At 36.5% G+C, this 18,274-nt stretch overlaps 1 protein-coding gene across 3 annotated transcripts in view; it reads left to right on the top strand.

The window, feature by feature from the left end:
* The window catches only part of AP1G1 (adaptor related protein complex 1 subunit gamma 1), an 81,210-nt gene that overhangs the window by 12,182 nt on the left and 50,754 nt on the right, over window positions 1–18,274 (top strand). For 2 of the 3 annotated variants that reach the window (XM_047078717.1, XM_047078719.1), the window contains exon 2: window positions 9,724–9,927. In XM_047078717.1, coding sequence (XP_046934673.1) covers window positions 9,727–9,927 — 201 coding nt within the window. In that variant the 5' untranslated portion in view covers window positions 9,724–9,726. Of the gene's footprint in view, window positions 1–2,386; window positions 2,406–9,723; window positions 9,928–18,274 lie in introns of those variants that run through there. The other variant, XM_047078718.1, reaches the window with a different exon arrangement.

The raw sequence follows: 18,274 nt of genomic DNA on the forward strand, positions 1-18,274 counted from the left end.
ATATTTAAAGTCTATAATGGGATTATAAATGTATTATGGATTGGATTATGAATTATATGTAATGTATATAAAAGTCCTAATGCACATATTTACTGTATAGAATTAGATGTTAGGATACAATTTTATATCCAGGTTTTTCCACCTCTGCATTAAATGTTGAATGTTATGTTATTGAACCATTTATTGATAAATCAGGGTCTTGTAAAATAATTATGGTACTCTTTGTAATTTAATACTTTTAAGACTTTAGGGGAGAGTTTAATGCTTTTTGCTAGTACACTAAATAGGCTCAGATTACTGTGCTGTGTGTGTGTGTGTGTGTGTGTGTGTGTATTTAAGATAAGTATTTTAGGGGCGCCTCTGTGGCTCAGTCGGTTAAGCGTCTAACGTTGGCTTGGTTCATGATCTCATGGTTCGTGAGTTCAAGCCCCACGTCTGGCTCTGTGCTGACAGCCTGGAGCTTGGTTTGAATTCTGTGTCTCCTTCTCTCTGTGCCCCTCCCCCACTCGTACTCTGCGTGTCTCTTTCTCTCTCTCTCAAAAATAAATAAACATTAAAAAAAAATAAACTATGTTAAGGTAAGTATTTTAATTTTGGATTTGTAAAAAATTATAAATTAAGGTAATTACTATGGAACTCAAAGGCAGAGATGTACCAGCGATTTGATCTGTTTCTATTCATGTATTTATTTTTAATGTTTATTTATTTTTGAGAGAGAGAGTGAGACAGAGCGTGAGCGGGGGAGGGCCAGAGAGAGGGAGACACAGAATCCGAAACAGGCTCTAGGCTCTGAGCTGTCAGCACAGAGCCCGACGTGGGGCTTGAACCACTAACTGTGAGAACATGACCTGAGCCTAAGTCAGACGCCTAACCGACTGAGCCACCCGGGCACTCCTGATCTGTTTCTTTTTGATTAACCACTTAAAATTTTTTACAGGGTAAGAATCTGATGTAGGGGCGCCTGGTTGGCTCAGCTGGTTAAGTGTCTGACTTCCCCTCGTGTTCTGATCTCAGGGTTCATGAGTTTGAGCCCTGTGTCTGGCTCTGCACTGACAGTGCTGGAACCTGCTTGGAATGCTCGCTCTCGGCCCCCCCACCCCTCGCTGTCACTGTCTCTCAAAATAAATGAATAAGCTTAAAAAAAAAACAAACTTTAAAAAATCCATTATGTAAAGGGCACAAACTTTTTAGAATTGTGGAAAGAGTACAAGCAGATCTGTCTTGAAATTTTCAGTTGCACAATACAGTATTGTTAACTGTAGGCGCAATGTTATATAGCAAATCTGTAGAATTTATTAATCTTGCTACTATGCTGTTTGGATGCTTGTTTCTGCTCTATGTAGGTTTTATTTTTTTGCTTTGCTGCTGCTGCTGTTTCTTCCCTTACTGTAAGATGACATTTTGTTGACTGTCCGTCTTCTTCCCTAAAACAGCTTCTGTCCCCTGATCTCCACCCTCCTCTGTTTCCCTTTCAGTTTTCTAATTTGTAAATCAGAACCTGCAAATAGAGTAAAGTGGATGTTTTCGTATGTTAATGTGATGCTCTCTATATTGCTGCATGACGTTATAAAAATAGGTTTCAGATTCTCAGCTATGTTTAGCTAAGTCATCACTATAATCATATTCATACTTTATTTTTTAAAAAAGGATAATTTGTTATTGTTAGCAATAATAGATGTTTAAGTTACTGTATTTTAAGGAATCTTGTGGTTTTCGAGTATTTTGAAAGGCAAGTAAAAACTCTTAAAATAAGGAAATCCTCAACATTGTAATAAGAGCAAGTAGGTTGTGTTTTCCAGGTTATATATTCTACAACATTCGCTACATGGATTAGATATATTTGAATTTAGTTTTTAATATGAAACATTTCAGACATAAAATATATGAAGAATAATAATAAGTACTCAATTATCCACTACCTAGTCTCAGAAATAAAGCATCACCAGTATAGCCGAAGCCTTCTGTGTGTTACTCTGTTCCTCATCATATTCCCCTCCCTCCCAGATGTACCACAGTGTTGATCTTTATGCATGTTTCACATGTTCATTTTATGCATATTCTTAGTCTCTTACTGCATTTTTGTATCTCTAAAGAATAGGTTCTTTTACACATTTTAAACCTTTATGAATATTCGTACTGTGTTATTCTGCAACTTATTTTTGCTCAAAATTAATTTATTATGGATAGTTTATGTAGGCAACCATTATGGCCAACATTTATTTATTGGATACAATGTGTGTGGCACTGCGCAAGAAGTTTACATGTATTTTCTTTTAATTCTTGTAGCAATCCTTTGAGGTAGGTACTCTTCCTATTTTACAGATGAGGAAATTGAAGCTCTGGGATGTTGTCATTTGCTCACGGACACATAGCTGATAAGTGGTAGACCTGAGATTCAAATTCAGGTAATTTTACTTCAGGGTCATCATTTTTATTTTATTTTTTTAACATTTTATTTATTTTTGAGACAGGGAGAGACAGCATGAACAGGGGAGGGTCAGAGAGAGGGAGACACAGAATCTGAAACAGGCTCCAGGCTCTGAGCTGTCAGCACAGAGCCCAATGCGGGGCTCGAACTCACGGACCGTGAGATCATGACCTGAGCCAAAGTCGGCCGCTTAACTGACTGAGCCACCCAGGTGCCCCAGGGTCATCATTTTTAACAGTGCTTAGGGTCATTGGATAAGGGTAAGGCTGCACAGTCCTTTATCTCAGTTTCTGAAATTAAAAACAAACAAAAATGCCCAGGAGTTCTTCATAATTCTTTTGGTCTTAAAATCTGATTTGACCAGACATGACACTGTAGTAGTTTATTTTTCTCATTTGGTGTGAATATTTATATGTTATTTCAGAAATATTGTTTGGTAATGAAACTGTTGCTCCAGTCATGGTAGGTGAGTTATGACATAAAAGATATGCACTGTATTACTTTTCTAAAATTCAGAAAATTCTAAGTTTTGCTCGTAATAGCTTTGGAAAACAAATTGTGGGTTGGTACTGTGCTACAGATCTCTTTCTACATGGGATTTAGGAGTTGTTGAGCTGATGCAGAAAGCACTTAAATTTGGAAAAGAAAAAATTTCTAAGTATATTGAAGTAGTTTGGCTGTGAAACAGTTTAGCTTACCCTAAATACAATTTTCTGTTCTGTCATTGGTCAGTAGTTTTTGCTGTTATTTTATATGGCTGGAATTGTAAAAATCTGTTTTCCTCACTAGACTTTTGAGTTCTTAAGGGTAGAGATTACAACGTTGGCAGTCGTCAGCACCTTTTGCAATGCCTGACATAGAGAAGGCTCAGCAAATATTTGTTGAATGAGTGATTGGCACTTTTTGGTATAACATGTTTCCCTGTTACTTAGGTCATCTATGGGATAGTATGACTAATTGAATTGGATAATGCATGCATGACGGTAACTTCTAATTCCGTAGTTTTTGTTCTCCTTTCCCCCTTTGAAATAGATATAAATGATGCTTATGTTGATATCATTTATGGTACTATTTACTCTGTAGTCTAATGGGCCCTGAACTGTTAAACTTTTTTTTTTCATTTTTTTTTTTTTGTTAAAGACTTTGCAGTTTTCTGAATTCAAGATTCTCAAACTTGTCCAATTTTGAAAACTGCGTTTAAGTGCTATGTTTTGAGAATTCCTTTTTATAGTCTAGTTACAAGTCCTTGTCAGATATGTGATTTGCAGATATCTCACTCTGTAACTTGTCTTTTCATTTTCTTAACAGTGTTTTTCATAGTGCAAAAGTTTATAATTTTTATGAAATCCAGTTTTAACATTTTTCTCTTATGGGTGTGCCTTTGATGTAATGTCCAAGAACTCTTTGCCTAACCCCAGTCAAGAAGGTTTTCTCCATCATCTTCTAATGGTTTTATAGTTGTGTGTTTTACATCTAGGTCTGTGCTTCATTTTGAGTTAATCTTTGTATAAACTGTGAGATTTAGGTAGAGGTTCAGTTTTTTGGCATATGGATGTCCAGTTGTGATATTCATTGAATTGTTCATAGTATCAACTAATTATCCTTTTAGTGTTTGTGATAATAGTCCCTTTCATTACTGATACTAGTGATTTGTGTTCTTTCTCTTTATCATCTAGCCAGAGGTTTATCAATTTTATTGGTCTTCTCAAAGAACTGGCTTTTGATTTCATTGACTTGACCTTTTCCTGTTTTTTTCCTTCTGTTTTTTAATTTCATTGATTTCTATTTGTCATTATTTGCTTTTTCCTACTTGGATTTATATTTCTCTTTTTCTAGTTTCTTAAATAGAACCTTAGATTGAGATGTTTCTTCTGTTCTTACACAAACATTTAATGCTATACATTTCCCATTAAGCACTACTTTAGTTGTACTACAGATTTTAATAAATGGGTTTATGTTTTTGTTCAGTTCCATGTATTTGCTAAATTCCCTTGATATTTCCTCTTCACCCATGGATTATTTGGGAATGTATTGTTTAATTTCCAGGGCCATCACAAGTTTTCCCGTTAGCTTTCTGTTACTGATTTCTAGTTTTAATTCTGTTATGGCCAGAGACTGTACTTTATTTTATATGATTTCCATTAATTTAATTTATTAACTTTTCATTAAAAAAATTTTTTTTTAACGTTTATTTATTTTTGAGACAGAGACAGAGCATGAACAGGGGAGGGTCAGAGAGAGAGGGAGACACAGAATCTGAAGCAGGCTCCAGGCTCTGAGCCATCAGCCCAGAGCCCGAAGCGGGGCTTGAACCCATGGACCGTGAGATCATGACCTGAGCTGACGTCGGACGCTTAACCGACTGAGCCACCCAGGCGCACCTATTAACTTTTTAAAAAAATGACCAGGACATGGCCCATTTTGTGTATGTTCTGTATGCAATTGAGAAGAATGTAATTCTGTTGTTGGTTGAGGTGTTCCATAAATGTTGGTTAGATCCAGTCAATTGAAGATGGCATTCAGGTCTTTTATATCTGTGCTGATACTCCATAGTTTTATCATTTACTTAGGTGGCATGTTTAAGTCTCTGTAGTTGGGGGGTTTGTTTATTTTTCCTTTGATAACTGTCAGTTTTTGCCTCATGTATTTTTTAAACTATATTGTTACATACATTTGCAGTTAGGATTGTTGTATTTTCTTGGTGAATTCAGTCTTTTATCATGCAGTGGGAGAATAGAGAGTGACTTACTCCATGCTCTTAGGATCACAGCTCCTCTGGTCAGAGAGAATTCCCCTTCCCTAATTTTTATATGGCTGCCTATTATTGCCATTGCTGTTATGGCACAGCCACTGCCATTGCAGTGTTGCCTAGAGGCAGTGGTGGAGGGAAGGAAAATATAGAAAGCCAAAAGAGAGAATTTCTCCCATTGTCCTTCTTTTCCTGCTTCCTGGATCAGAGACAGAGGGTTTTTCTTAGAGCTCCTTGTCTGTACTCCCTGAGCACTTTTGGGTTTGGGGCTGTCATTGGGTCCAGGCTGGGCAGTACTGGAGGAAGAATGATAACCTCTTCCATTTTGATGGAACTTCAGATTCTCCTCTTTCTGGAATCTGCTTACTGTCATTTACTTTTTAGCATCCTTGGGTAGCTGTGGCATGCATTTTATCCAGGATTTATAGTTATGGTCAGAGGGAGAGACAGGAGCCTCCATGGAGTATGTTTATTCCATCTTCCCTGGAACTGGAATTTTTTGTTTCGTTTCTAACTTAGAATGTATTCTGAAATATACTAAACTCTTTATTATGTAAATTTTGTTTTTCATTCATGCCTACTAAGACATTTTTTTTTCTTTTTTTTAAGTCTATTTATTTTTGAGAGAGACAGAGTCAGCGTGAGCAGTGGAGGGGCAGAGAGAGAGAGAGGGAGGAAGAATCCCAAGAGGGCTCCATGCTGTAAGCACAGAGCCGGACACGGGGCTTGAACCCACAAAATCGTGAGATCACCTGAGACGAAGTCAGACACTCAACCAACTGAGTCACCCAGGCACCCCTTACTCTTAAATTTTTTATCCTAAAGTCATTTGTATTTGTAGTCATTGTGAAAGTAATTCTTCAAGTAGATCTCTAGTTTAGCTACAAAGATTTTAAAAAACTATTTATAAAAAATTTTAAGGATTTAAATGCTTTGTTTGTGGAAGCTTTTTATTTTTAAAAAGCTTCTGATGGGGTGTTTGAGTGGCTCAGTCGGTTAAGAGTCCAACTTCAGCTCAGGTCATGATCTTGCAGTTGGTGGGTTTGGGCCCTGCATCAGGCTTGATGCTGACTGCTCAGGGCCTGGAGCCTGCTTTGGATTCTGTGTCTCCCTCTCTCTTTACCCCTTGCCTGCTCACGCTGTCTGTCTTTCTGTCTCGCTCAAAAAGGAACATTAAAAACAAAAAAAAAATTAAAAAGCTTTTGATTACGAAAATTTTCTAATATATATGAAAATAGAGAATAATACAGTATAATTTAATATGCTCATATCCCTTCAGAGTGATCAACATTTTGCCCTTTTTGTTTCCTTTTTTCCTTCCTTAATACTTTTTTCCTCTAGAGTATTTTGAAACAAATCCTAGCAGTCATAAAATTTTATCTGTAAAGATAATGTTCATTTTGGAAGTATTAAGAAGAACTCTAGCCCTGGAGTTCTAAGACATGGTTTGTGTGCTGGCTCTGACACTTAACCACCTTTGTAATCTTAAGCAAGTTGCATAATTGATTTGAAACGAAGTTTCTTCATAGGCAAAGCAGGTATAATGATTTCTGCCCTTCAAAAGGGTCTGGAACAGGGATACCTAGGTGACTTAGTTAAGTGTCCCACTCTTGATCTCAGGGTGGTGAGTGCAAGTCCCACATTGGGCCCAAAAATGGTCTGGAACAAGTGAAATAATGAAGATAGTGAATACAAGAATGTTCAAACACTAGGCCCTCAGTATTTCTATTAAAAAATAACAGAATGGGGCGCCTGGGTGGCGCAGTCGGTTAAGCGTCCGACTTCAGCCAGGTCACGGTCTCGCGGTCCGTGAGTTCGAGCCCCGCTTCGGGCTCTGGGCTGACGGCTCAGAGCCTGGAGCCTGCTTCCCATTCTGTGTCTCCCTCTCTCTCTGCCCCTCCCCCGTCCATGCTCTGTCTCTCTCTGTCCCAAAAATAAATAAAAACGTTGAAAAAAAAATTAAAAAAAAAAAAAATAACAGAATAACAGTATACATGTAGTTTTATACAGTTTAGTACACGTGATTTTAAGAGGGCTAACAGGGAGGAACACAACCAATACCTAGAGAACTTGGTAAATTCCTAATGTACTGTCCCTACCTTGAGGAGTGATGCCATAGTGAACTGGTGGGAGTGGGATATCCTCCTGGTTTGTGCGATTAGAACATTGAGAATTAATGGTTTAAAGGTTCTACAGCTTGTATGTACTGAAGATGATGGTAATGGTATCTAATTTTATCATCTTTTTTAACTTATTGAGGTACAAGATATCAATAAAATGCACTTGTTTTCTTTTTAATGTTTATCTTTTTATTTTTTGAGAGATATGGAATGTGCGTGTGCCCAGGGGAGGAGCTAAGAGAGAGGTAGAGAGAGAATCCCAAGCAGGCTCTGTGCTGTCCGTGCAGAGCCCAATGTGGGTCTTGATCTCATGAAATGTAAGATCATGACCTGAGCCTAAATCAAGAGTCAGATGCTTAATCGACTGAGCAACCCAGGCACGTGTAAAATGCACTTGTTTTAAGTGTGCATTTCCGTGAATTTTGAGAGAGATCTATACAACCATCATAAACATTTCTATCACATCAGAAGGTTTCCTTGCATCCTAGTTGATCACCATCCCTACCCTCAACCCCAGGCAGTCATTGATCTCTTTAGCATCACTATAGATTAGCCTGGTCTTTCCTAGAGTTTCATATAAGTAAAATCATAAAGTATGTACTTTCTTGTTTCTTTTTTTTTTTTTTTTGCTCATCATAATGTTTTTGAGATTCTTCCATGTTGTGTTGGTTCTGTTTCATTCCGGGAAGTATTCGTTTATTATTATTCCCCTATTTATGGGTGTTGTTTGAGTTGTTTCCAGTTTTTAGTAATTATAAATGAAGATTTATATTATAAATCTTACAGATTTATATCTTATATCTTACAGATAAATTTATCATTATAAATGAAAACATATGTTTTCATTGCTTTTGGGTAAATACCAAGTGGATTTCCTGAATCCTATGCTAAGTATATGTTTAATTTTACAAAAAATTGCCAAACTATTTTCCAAAGTAGTCGAACCATTTTGTATTCCCATGAGTGGCTTGTGAGAGTTCATTTGTTTTATATCCTTGCCAGCACTTGATATGGCCAGTCTTTTCAATTTTAGCCATTCTAATACTGTAGGGTGGTATCTCTCCCTCTCTCTCTCTCTCTCTCTCTCTCTCTCTTTTTTTGTTAATTTTTGTGAGGGACAGAGAGCGAGCACAAGCAGGGGAAGGACAGAGAGAGAGGTGGGAAGGTAGGGAGACAAAGGTTCCCAAAGATTTCCTCCTATGTTTTCTTATGGAAGATTTTTAGTTTTGGCTTTAATGTTTAGGTCTATGACCCATTTTGAGTTAATTTTTGTATATTATGTGAGGTTAGGGTTCAAGGTTAATTGGTTCTTTATATAGATATGTAGTTGTGCCAGCACCATTTGTTGAAGGAATACCCTTTCTCCTATTGAATAACCTTGGCCTCTCTGTTGAAAATCAGTTAAGCTTATTTGTGTGGGTCTATTCCTAAACTTTCTATTTTGCATCATGATCCTGAGTCTGCCCTTAAATTCAGTTCCACATTGTCCTGATTACTGTAGGTTTGTAGTATTTCTTGAAATTAGGTGGTGCAGATTCTCCAACTTTGTTCTTTTTTCCCCTTAATTTTGGCTATTACAGGTTTATCATTATTATTTAAAAATTTTTCGTGAGAATATGATTCTAATAGTCTTATCCTCTGAGATTGGTTTATTATTTTTTTCCTCATAACAATTTTCAAAGAGTACCCAGTGTACCAAGATGATTACTGTTTCTTGGAAGTGTTTAAATCTGATAATTGGTCTTCTCTCCTGATCTCTCATTTTGTTGAGTTGAGCTTTTTTTTTTTTTAATTTTTTTTAACGTTTATTTATTTTTGAGAGAGAGACAAAGTTCAAGTGAGTGAGGGGCAGAGAGAGGGGGAGACACAGAATCCAAAGCAGGCTCCAAGCTCCGAGCTGTCAGCACAGAGCCTGATGTGGGGCTTGAACTCACAAACTGCTAGATCATGACCGGAGCCCAAGTCGGATGCTTAACCGACTGAGCCACCCAGGCGCCCCAGTTGAGTTGAGCTTTGATTGTGATCATATTCAGTATTTATCTGATAATTTATTGAGCTCTGTTAACAGTTCAGCAGAAAATAATCTGTCTTCTCTAAGGTTAGGCATAGAAAATATGTCTTTTCTCTTTCTTGAGTAAATATTTGGGTTGAGTTAGTTCTTAACATAGTTTGATACTAATGATGGATTTTACATACTGATATATTCTGTGTCTTATCTTGCTTAATACTTAACATTTTTGTTTATATTTTTTCCAGAAATTTACCGAATTAATGGGTTTGTATGTAATAGCTTTGCTGAAGCTTTATATTGTTGGACTGAGCAAGTCTTGAATTCTTAAAAATTGGAAATTTATGTGAGAAGTTGTGTGAATGCTTTTGGTAGTGAAAAATGTGAACATTTTTATTTAATGTCTTTCTATAAACAGAGGATGCCAGCCCCCATCAGATTGCGGGAGCTGATCCGGACCATCCGGACAGCCCGAACCCAAGCCGAAGAACGAGAAATGATCCAGAAAGAATGTGCTGCAATCCGATCATCTTTTAGAGAAGAAGACAATACTTACCGGTGTCGGAATGTGGCAAAATTACTATATATGCACATGCTGGGCTACCCTGCTCACTTTGGACAGGTAGGCTGGGCTGAGATCACATCTAGCAAGGCTATTCTTGTTGGAATGACAGCTCAAGGAGGGCAGATGTTTCCCCGTCAGTGAGGACAGAATATTCTTGATAGTTTTGTAATCTGATCATTGTGGAACTGAGGGTAGAAGTGAGAAAGTTGCAGACCTGGAAACACATGATACTGCTGTCAGTTGTGCTTTCCATTGAGAATCTCTCATTATATGGATTAGACTATGTTTTGATGGTGGCAGCTAGCTTACTTAAAGACTGACCAGGATAACCACTAGATTGTGATTGGTCTGTTAGAGCGGCTGGACTATAATGAATATTTAAGAAATGTTTGCTAAATGTTTCCTTAATTATATTCTGTGTGCACAATGATACAAGGAGGAACACTCCAAATGTTTTTAAGTAAAATAAGTTGCCACATCATGGCATTTATGGATTTTGTCGTAATTACTTTGTTACTGGGTTGCTACAGTGACTGTGCCTCCTGATTTTCTACTACACACAAATGCATATTATTAGCTATAGCCAATCTAGGTTTTGAGCATGGTATTTGGTATTCAAGCAAGATGTGCTTTCTTCTATGTTTATACATATGGGGATGGAGTCACAGAGAAGGGTTTAGTGGGTTTTTAAATTCTTATTAATGCCATTAAATTTTATCTTAGATAATTTAAGAATTGTATTACATACTAAATAGTGTTCTTAAGGAAAAGATTGCCAAATTGAAAGAATGTGCAACATTAGGTAGAAGGAGAAAAATACCATCCATGTTTCCATTATTTACAGATAGCTTTTGTTAATGTTTTATTTAATTTATCCAGGAAGATGGCCACATTTATCTTTTATTCAGCTCAGTAACTCCAGTGAAAGGAGATCACCCCACCTCTGAGTTAAAACAGTAATGGGATTGAATCTTATCAGACTGACTTGGGTTAGTTTTATGCTTATCTTTTGCCTGGGAGTGAGATCACCCTCACTAGAAATACATGATTGAGAGTGGAAGAACATTAATTTCCCAAAGGAAGATTCAGGTGTTAGTATTAGAGGAATGGACCAGGTACTAGGTAGACAAAAACAACAGCTATCTCCTCTGAATAAACATGTTATATGTTTTTACCACATCAAAAAGTGATCCAGGTGGTTATACATTTAACGCATGTCATAGTATAAAGCAAATAGATACTCATACGTTTTTGTTGGTTGATTTTAAGTAGACCCATTTGGTTATATTTATAGAAATCTGGCATGTTGAGCTGTAAAAGATAGTCAAGGATGGCAAGGCGTGGGGAATCTCTTAAGCCCTCCACTCGAGATAACCGCTGTTAACATCATGGAGTTAAAGGAGTTCTTTTAAGACCAGTTGTTGAATTTAAAATAATAGGATAGATTTAAGACTGATGATATTTCATTTGTGAAAGAGCAATCTCTATATTTCTAAGAGTCATTTCTATACTGTATGTAAATAAAATATGCTTTCCAGCTTTACTAGATGGCTTTTTGGGGGGCATTCTGGAATTTAATTATTTGATAAGACATTTAATTCTTAGGTGGAAAGTGTTAATACTCAAGGAAACTGTACTAAAATTGTACCCCCCCCAAAAAAAAAGGTTTTTCTGAGTGAGAATAGGAATCCCACTTTTAAGTCCCTTAATCTGTTTCCTCTTGGAGTAAATCCTGGCCCTATCCAATCTTGCCCATCAGAATTTTTTTTATAACATATCCATAAAAAGATTCATATCTCGGTTCTCTCACCTGCATGTATGAATCACAGTACTATTTTCACTTAACTATGTGTAAAAACAGCTACCATTTATTGCATTTTATTTGTTTATTTTATTTGCACTTGTACTTTTCATTATGATAGCTTGTAGCTGTATAGCCACTGGTCTTTTGAAATGTGGCTCGTTCAACTGAGGCGAATATTAAAGGAAAATAAATTTGGGGGGATATTGATGCAGTTACTGGAAAACTTAAATGTTTTAGACAACTTGAGTATGTGAATCTACTTTATCAATTGTACATTTAATGAAGTCTAAATACAGTTAAAATATTTTTGATGGATATATAGTGTACATATTGAGATGTGCTGTAAGTGTAAAATATATACTGTATTTAGAAGCCTTAGTACAAAAGAAAGCTGTAAAATATCTAACTAATAATTTTTATGTGGATTATATGTTGAAATGGTATTTTAGATATATTGGGTTAAATAAAATATATTGTTAAAACTAATTTCACCTGTTTCTTTTTACTTTTTACGGCAGTATCTAGCATGATGCTGTTCAATAGAAATAAAAATATGAGCCAGATATGTAATTTAAAATTTCCTACTAGCCACATTTGAAAAGTGTTTTAAACTTTACAATAAAACCCACAAGGTGGGTAATATCCTCATATTGCAGATGAGAAAACTGAAATTCAGAGATTGACTTGTTTAAATTCACACAGCTAGTAAATATTAGGGGGAGGATTAGAACTCAACTTTGTATAACGCTAAAACCTGTTCATTCTTTGGATATAGTTTAAATATGTTTCTTAACTATTTATTTAATTACTTTAGTCCTGACTTGCTGTACAGAAGATTTGAGGTAACATACATGACCAGCGTCTGTTTAAAAAACAAAACAAAAGGATGGTAGAAAATAAGAGTTGGGAAAAGGAAGAATGCAGAACCCAAAGCCACTGTACTTGGTGATGGTGAGGCAGCTAAGGCAAGAAAAAAAATCCAGTTACATGGTTGTTATAACCAGAATTTAAAAGCACAGCTACAGGAACCAGACTGCCTGGATGTGAATTATGGCTTTGTTACTTTACTATCTCTGATTTTTTTTTAATGTTTATTTTGAGGGGGGGAAGGGCAGAGAGAGGGTACGAGAGAGTCCCACGAACCATGACCTGAGCCAAAATCAAGAGTCGGATGCTTAACTGACTGAGCCATCCAGGCTCCCCTCCTGTTGGTGATTTTGAGCAAGATCTTTAACCTTTCTTGTCTCAGTTTCCTCATCTGTAAAATGGGGACAATTTTCATACTCTTTTATAGGATTATTATTATGAAGATTAATAAATTACTAAATGTTAAACATTTACGTTTTCTACATAAATAATTCAAGTATTACTGATTTTACTATTCCCTCAAGGACAGCAAAAAAATTTCTTTGAAAAGTCACTGGATTCTGGGGCACCTGGGTGGCTCAGTCAAGTGTCTGACTTCAGCCCAGGTCATGATCTCACAGTTTGTGGGTTTGAGCCCCTTGTTTGGGCTCTGTGCCGACAGCTCAGAGCCTGGAACCTGCTTTGGATTCTGGGTCTCCCTCTCTCTCTGCCCTCCCCCCCCCTCTCAAAAATAAATAAATATTAAAAATTTTTAAAAGAAAGTCACTGAATTCTAAAATAGATTTTTATTTATTTATGTATATATGTTTGTATATAATCTCTGCACCCATGTGGGGCTCAAACTCATGACCCCAAGGTTAAGAGTTTCATGCTCTTCCAACTGAGCCAGCTAATTGCCCCTAAAATAGATTTCTTATGTGAGTCTTTTATCTAGGAGCCTCTTGGTAATGTAAAACAGTGTATCTTCAACATTTTTACAACAAAAGCCATGATAGATTTCCCGTATGGTTTGTAACCTTTCATGTGTTTGGCTTAAACACAACCTAGAAATAAAGTTGAGTTAAGAGGTGGGAGTAATGTATGGGAGTAAAAAAATGGTGGCTTGGGGGCCAAATTCTTCCACAGATGTATTTTGTATTGCAGAGTACATTAAATTGTTTTGAATTTGCTGCCAATGTAAAAATCAAGGAACTTATCATAGAAATCTGGATTTCTGGTTCCTCTTAGAAATTAGAGGATTTTACAACACTGGATGAACATTTTCCCAGAGCTCTAGTAGGCTGGTGACCTTCTCTAGGTGGGGCTTAAATTCTCTATTTCTTCCCATTTCCAGCCTGGCCTGCTATACCCAATTATCTGTCTACAATAGTCTTCCCTTCCATCAATAGAGTATTTATAGCACTCCACTTCCTTATGTTTTTTAAAGTTTTACAAGTGTTCTCCATAAGGTCTTACACACTTTTGGTGAAATTTATAGGTTCCTTGGAGCTCTTCTTCCTATTGCAAATAGCAGTCTTAAAAGTTGAATAATTAGGTTTTAGTTATACAGAAATATATCATTGATTTTTGCGTATTTCTCTCCCTAGCAACATTATTGCACTTCTAAGAGTCCCCGTGGACTTCATTGTTTCCATATAGTCAGTGCTGTTGTCTGTAAATAATGTCAGTTCCCTAAGTTTCCATCCTTATCCACATTTTTAATTTCTTTACCACACTGTACCTGTAGTATAATGGTGATAGTAGGCATCTTTGTGTTGAGCGCCCATAAGCCCAGATTGTGGTCTCCAAATACCCATTTTACTCTAAAAGGGCCAGGACCCATTAGAAAGATGGCTGATCCGAAATCTGGAGCAGGAGATACACAAATTAAGCCTGAACTGTCTTACTATGCCAGAGAACAAGAAAAATTACAGAGGTCGTGTTAAAAGGATTTAGTAGCCACCAAAAGTGGCTTTTTGTTGTGCCCCCAAATGAGAAAATTTGAGCATTAATAAGGATAATAATAGTAGTTGGAATATACCAAGTAAGTTTATATCAGTTAGTTTATATCAGTGAGTTAATAATTATTAAACAAATTATAAAAAAAACTCCATTGGTTATCTTTGGAGGATACTAGGTACTCATTTTGAAAACTGACATTTATCCTGCCTTTGCTAAACTTTCTGAAGGAACTATTGTTAACCCAGTGGTACATATAGAGAAGTTGCTCCTTAGAGGAAAAGTTTAATAAGTAAATAAAGAATAAAATAATTAGAATATTACCATTTTGCAATCCTTGATGATCTTCAATGCTAATACCACAAATGAGAGACAACCACCAGGAATAATTATATATTTCCTGATGAAAGTTTATACCACCACCTATGAAGTGTATTTGCTAAATGGAAACAAAATAAAAACTGAAAAACCTGAATCTGATCAAGAATCCTTGTCTATTTAACAAGGGACATTTATAAGAGTGTTCATTGCAGCATTGTTTCTAATATGAAAATATTGGTAACAATCTATGTGTCCACAAAAAATAGGTAAGTTGTGGTATATTCACATGTGGGATACTGTATTAGCAATTAATATAACTGAATTAGAATTTCTTGTTTGGATGTGAGTAATACTCAAAGATCTTGAGTGAAAAGAGGAATATGGTATGATACTTAATATAAACCGTAAAACATTGAAAAACAACCAACATGTGTAGTAAGGACATACGGCATGGCAATGCAATGATGAACAGCAGTTTTGAGTTTTGGTTACTTGTGGGATGGAGAGAAGGAAATGGAATTGAGGCAGAGTGTATAGAGGGCTTCCATTGAATTTGTTATATGAAAAAATGTAAAAGTAAGGGTAAAATGTTAAGAGTTGATAAAGTTGGTTGGTGTGGGTTAGGAGTGTTACATGATTTTTGTGTATTTTGGAGTGAAATATTTCATAATTTTCTGAAGAGAAATGGAATGCAATAGCACTGTGTTAAATGTTTTATTTTTCCCCCCTCTGCCGGAAGAATGAAATAGACTGGTCTCAAATACGGATTTTTATGTTGCCAGACTACATAGTGGTAAAGCAGTTACAGGGTCAACTTTTAAATGTGTGTGTGTTTGTGTATAAACTAGAAAGTTTTTTCTGAATATTGAAATAAAGGTAGCTTTTTAAAATACCTAACCAATCAGTTGCAGATCCATTAATGTTTATGTGTATCTTTTTATCAAAGTGATTGTTTACATCATAAAGCTCAAATGTTAAATTTAAAAGCAAATGTACATGTGCATTTGACCTTGTGGGAAATTGTTCTGAAGGCTAACAAAATAGGTGCAGCTTTTTTCTTAAAGGGCAACCAGATTAAATGTTGATAAAGGGCAATATTTGTACTTGTAGAAAAGTGTAACAAGGCCAGGGGCGCCTGGGTGGCTCAGTCGGTTAAGCGTCCGACTTCAGCTCAGGTCACAATCTCACGGTCCGTGAGTTCGAGCCCCGCGTCGGGCTCTGGGCTGATGGCCCAGAGCCTGGAGCCTGCTTCCGATTCTGTGTCTCCCTCTCTCTCTGCCCCTCCCCCGTTCATGCTCTGTCTCTCACTGTCTCAAAAATAAATAAAAAGTTAAAAAAAAAAAAAAAAAAAGAAAAATGTAACAAGGCCAGAAACCTTTTTAAAGAAAGTGCTTTGAAATTTGGAGAAAATTGAAACACTGAGTTATCTGGAAAATGTTTATAAAAATCAAATTGTCAGGCTTTACCTGAAACCTTTTCCATCAGGATGTTTTTGGGGGTGACCTACCTATTTCAAAACTTTCCCAGGTGCTTTTGATCAGTCATGTTTGGAAACCGCTTTCTTAAGGCATTGTATTTATTCCAGAGGGAGCTGGTAATTTCACTTTTTTAGGCTTGTTGCTAATCGCTGCCTGGAATGTTTCTGCTGAGAAAAATTCTTAGGCCACTTTAAGGATCAGCTGTAGAGAATTAGTGACTACTGTATTTGCCTTGAAAGCAGGGCGTGGAGGGCAGTGTTAGGGTGGTCTTTCATGACATGGCCTGATTATCTTAGTGATGAGGAAACTGAGGCCCAGGTTGTTGAAATAACTTGCTTAGGTCTCTTAAACTAAACCCAGGATTATGACTCTAAATCAAATTGCTTCTTTCTGTTCCACTGTTACATAAAGAGAGTGGAATCTTTCTCTGATGTTTTTTTTTTACTGTTTCTAACCTGAATGAGTGCCCTTCCTAATTTGTTTTCATAGTAGCTTGTGCATAATTGTCACAAATATTTATGTAAATAAAATATATAAGTACATAAATATTCATATTTATATATATGTTTCATAGGATAAGTATATATGTATCACACTTATGATATATATCCAAATGTTGGTTTCCTTTTGTGTGCCTTTCTAACTGGGTATCTGTGAGAATGTCTGATACATTGGTACTAGTTTCGTAAGCTAGTAATTTACGAAATTAAAGCAAAACCATAGCATCTCAAAAACAATTGGAAAGTAAATCCTGTATAAAGAAAATCAGTGAAGGGGCGCCTGGGTGGCGCAGTCGGTTAAGCGTCCGACTTCAGCCAGGTCACGATCTCGCGGTCCGTGAGTTCGAGCCCCGCGTCAGGCTCTGGGCTGATGGCTCAGAGCCTGGAGCCTGTTTCCGATTCTGTGTCTCCCTCTCTCTCTGCCCCTCGCCCGTTCATGCTCTGTCTCTCTCTGTCCCAAAAATAAATAAACATTGAAAAAAAAAAATTAAAAAAAAAAGAAAATCAGTGAATAGCTGAGAGTTACCACAATGAGACCTTTGGGATGGAAGGTGGGGGGGAGAGTGAGAAGGTTGCTGTTGAAAAGCCAGTGGTAGTTAAGAGTGTTGTTGACAAGAAAGACACTGATAGTTAGTGAAAAATACAAAATAACTGCCAGCGGAAAAAAACATAGCCATCATGGGGATTAGAGATAAGGAATGGACATACTTCTTAAGCTCCTGCAGCATTACAGGAATAATAGAATAGCACAGTAATCCTTCATCATAAATTTAAGTTATTTAAAACTGATTCTTCCCATTTATTGAGTTGTATTTTCATAAGATTTTGGTCTTAAATTTTCAAAGTCGTTTTCATAAAACAATTCCAAGACTCAAGTGCTTTGTTGTTAGTTTTTCAAATCACATATTATTCAATTTTGGAGAGGGAATAATTTCCCTAGGTTGTTTTTTCTTTTTAATTATAGCATTAATTTTTCTAACCGTAGTTGAAAGTTCCCTTCATCCTGCAGTTTTAAACTTTTTCCTCTAGTCCAATATTACTTATATTGTGAATAGATAATGGTAGTTCATTGATGCAAAATTTAAAAGATACAAAAGAATAGGTAATGGGGGCGCCTGGGTGGCTCAGTCAGTTTAGTGTCCAACTCTTGATTTCGGCTCAGCTCATGGGCCATGGGATCGAGCCCCTTGTTGGGCTATGTGCTGAGTGTGGAGCCTGCTTGAGATTCTGTCTCTCTTTCTCTCTCTCTCTGTCACCCCCCGCCTCTAAAAAAAAAAATAAATAAAAAATAAAAACAAAGAAAGAATAGAAGATGAAAACTCCACTTTCTGTCCTCTTCCAGTCACTTAGTTTCCTTTTTATAGGCAACCATCTCTTGTCTATCCCTGATATTTTATACATCTCCAGGCAATGGAAATGTTCCCTCCACTGTAAAATATATATTGCAGCACACTGTTTGCACTATCTGCTTATTAATCTGTTTTGAAGATTAGCTC

This window comes from Lynx rufus, unplaced genomic scaffold (assembly GCF_022079265.1).
Source record: "Lynx rufus isolate CCGP_SWC_20201006 ecotype Redwood Valley unplaced genomic scaffold, mLynRuf1.p SCAF_16, whole genome shotgun sequence".
NCBI lineage: Eukaryota > Metazoa > Chordata > Mammalia > Carnivora > Felidae > Lynx > Lynx rufus.